This window comes from Boleophthalmus pectinirostris, unplaced genomic scaffold, assembly GCF_026225935.1.
Source record: "Boleophthalmus pectinirostris isolate CB_2022bp ecotype Guang Dong unplaced genomic scaffold, ASM2622593v1 HiC_scaffold_269, whole genome shotgun sequence".
Taxonomy (NCBI): Eukaryota; Metazoa; Chordata; class Actinopteri; order Gobiiformes; family Gobiidae; genus Boleophthalmus; species Boleophthalmus pectinirostris.
The window spans coordinates 1-2,526 of NW_026571258.1; the positions used below are offsets into that span (position 1 = coordinate 1).

Below are 2,526 nucleotides of genomic sequence, written 5' to 3' on the forward strand. Positions count from 1 at the left end.
AATAAAGATAAAAAAAAAAAAAAACACAACTCCAGGTATGTTTTTGATGAGCTAACAACATTATAACATGGCTACAAGCTCACAAGAGTCAGTTTAGTGTAATATGGTCCCTTTAAGTATATTAAATTACCTTGTTCTGTTCCCTGCTCTCCGTGGTCTTCAATGCTGGTACAGCCTACACCAATCCCTGCATACCGGGCCAGTGTTGACATGGCAGAGCAGGTGATAAAAGGACCGAGGCACTTCTTGTCCCGCGACAGGATTCGAATGGTCTCCAGACAGGCCACCTGACATGAAGGCTGCAAGTCCCCATTCAAAAAGCCCAGAACTAACTCACCTAGAAGCTGGAAACATAACACATAACAATTAATTAGTACAAGAAGGGGCGTTTTTTTTTTTTTTTTTTTCCTTTTCTATCTGACTGGGGTCATAGTAGAAGATGGCATAACTTTTCAAATACCATACCTCTCTTTCCTGTCCGTCTTCATTTTCAAATGTAAAGCAATGGGACATCTGTAGGTAAAACACAAAAACAAACATAAAACCTGGCTATTCTCATATTATTTGTTTCTTATCTTATCATGAACAGGTAAAGGGTGATGTGAGAAACACCTGCTGAGTTATTGATGCAGGGGTGGGATGCAAGTAGGTGTGTGTTACTGTTTAAACAAATCATAAAGGTTATTAACAAAAAACTGGATGATGCACGACCGATTTAGCATCATGAGTTATGGCAACTTAATTAAAGATCAGCTACAAAAGGGATTAAACATTCCAAAATAGATTCTCTGATATGACATGACATGATATGTCATAAGTAAGTTATAACATTTAACTTTCTTATGTAGGCTATAACAGCATGCAAATTGTCTCTTTACACAAGCTCTTGGTAACCAGTATTTGAGTGGACCAAAGGATCATCTATTTGTGCACCACAGAATCTAATCCTATTGCGTCTAAGACTAAAGGACCAAAGACCAACCCTGGGGCTGCTATGCTAGATTTATTTTTGTAGATGGATGCAAGGTTCAAAACATAGCCTCATATATAGCACATAGCCTTTTTATGTGCATCTAGGATATTCCACATTGACTTTCATTGCTAAATCTAGTTTAGGTCACTCTTTCCCTCACAATATTAGCATATCAATCTCTGCATCTCCATTTGATAATAGCTAATGGCCTTATAGCCTGTATTTCAAGCAGTGTGGTGCTTATGATAGCCTGCTTTGAGCGGTGTCTTGGTGGAAGATGCTTACCTGTGAGTTGAAGCTTTGTAGAGCGGATAGAGCACAATCTTGGTCTCCTGTCTCCAGCTGCTCAATAACGCCTTTTAGATCCATTTTGATTTCCAAATATTACGCACCTCCTCACGAGTCAGGCAGTATCTCAGCTAGTTTTTTTAGCACACTGACTTGATGCAAAACCACTCTCTGGGCTTGTTTACCTGTGACATCATGATCTCCCCTCAGCAGCAGCCACCGGCGAGGAGCGATTATCAAAGGATTAGGAAGACGCAAAAACTACGATGTGTTCAAGTAACATGGGAAACTTTACAACTATCATCTTTGCTGCTGAAACGCACCGGCTATCGTGATTAGATTGGAAATGTATAATGGTATGAAGTATTATGCAGGTTAAAAGAATAAGACTTGAATTACATAATAAATTTGCAGATGTAGGCCTATGTCTAAAAAATCCCTAAAATGTATGGTTTTACAAGAATGCAGAGGCAAGTTTCAGGTTAACAGCAACTTTTAAAAATTGTAAGCAAGACTTCCCTCTTTTAGAGAACTACTTTGTAAGATCTTGGATGTATAGTCTAGGCCAGAATCTGTAATATAGGTAGAATTTCAGCCAATTTATGTAAGAAAAATTACTATGCTGTATGCTATTATTTATATTCTTGTCATGTACAACTAATTGAAAATAACTAATATATAACTAACGAATAATAACTGAATTCATCACTGCCTGCAAGCTATCCCCATATTATTATGTAATATGTCGTTGTGTAGATGCAAACAGATTGAAACAAAATAAAGATAAACTATCTGTTCAAATCAAACAGTGAATGTTTAGCATGGATAACTGTCAGGCTGTAGGAGCAGCACGTAGCAAAGTGCACTGTGTTCTGTGCTGTGGTGCTGTCAAATGCTGTAGCTTCAGTGGCTTCCGCAAATTGGGCGTTTCTGTTTCAGGGACAGAGGGTGCAATCAGTGATTACACAAGCAACTTAAGTGACCAGTAAAATTCACAAACATCTGCTTTACAATGATATTAAAAAGACGAAATAAAGATAATTTCGTAAAGCGATTTCGGTGAAACTGGTTCATCTTTAACTGTAAACTCCGCTCTTCCGGGCCACTGAATAATAACATCCTCAGTGTACAGCTTTGAAACAGGATCTCACTTGACCAATCACGACACAGATCTGTCTTGATTGATGGCACTATAGACCAATCACAGCGCTGGAAGTGTTTGACGGACAGTCGCTGCAGCTGTGGTGGGGGAAGGGCCGCTTAAG

General features: G+C 38.8%; 1 protein-coding gene across 1 annotated transcript; it reads right to left on the minus strand.

The window, feature by feature from the left end:
• Positions 1–130: 130 nt before the first annotated feature.
• LOC129410838 (synembryn-A-like) lies at positions 131–1,447 on the minus strand (the record flags this gene model as incomplete). The annotated part of the gene is made up of 3 exons (XM_055159747.1): positions 1,259–1,447; positions 466–513; positions 131–344 (listed from the first exon to the last, which is right to left on the minus strand). Coding segments are annotated over exons 1-3 (346 nt in total), but the record flags the coding sequence as incomplete, so codon positions are not given.
• Between the last annotated feature and the right edge of the window lie 1,079 nt (positions 1,448–2,526).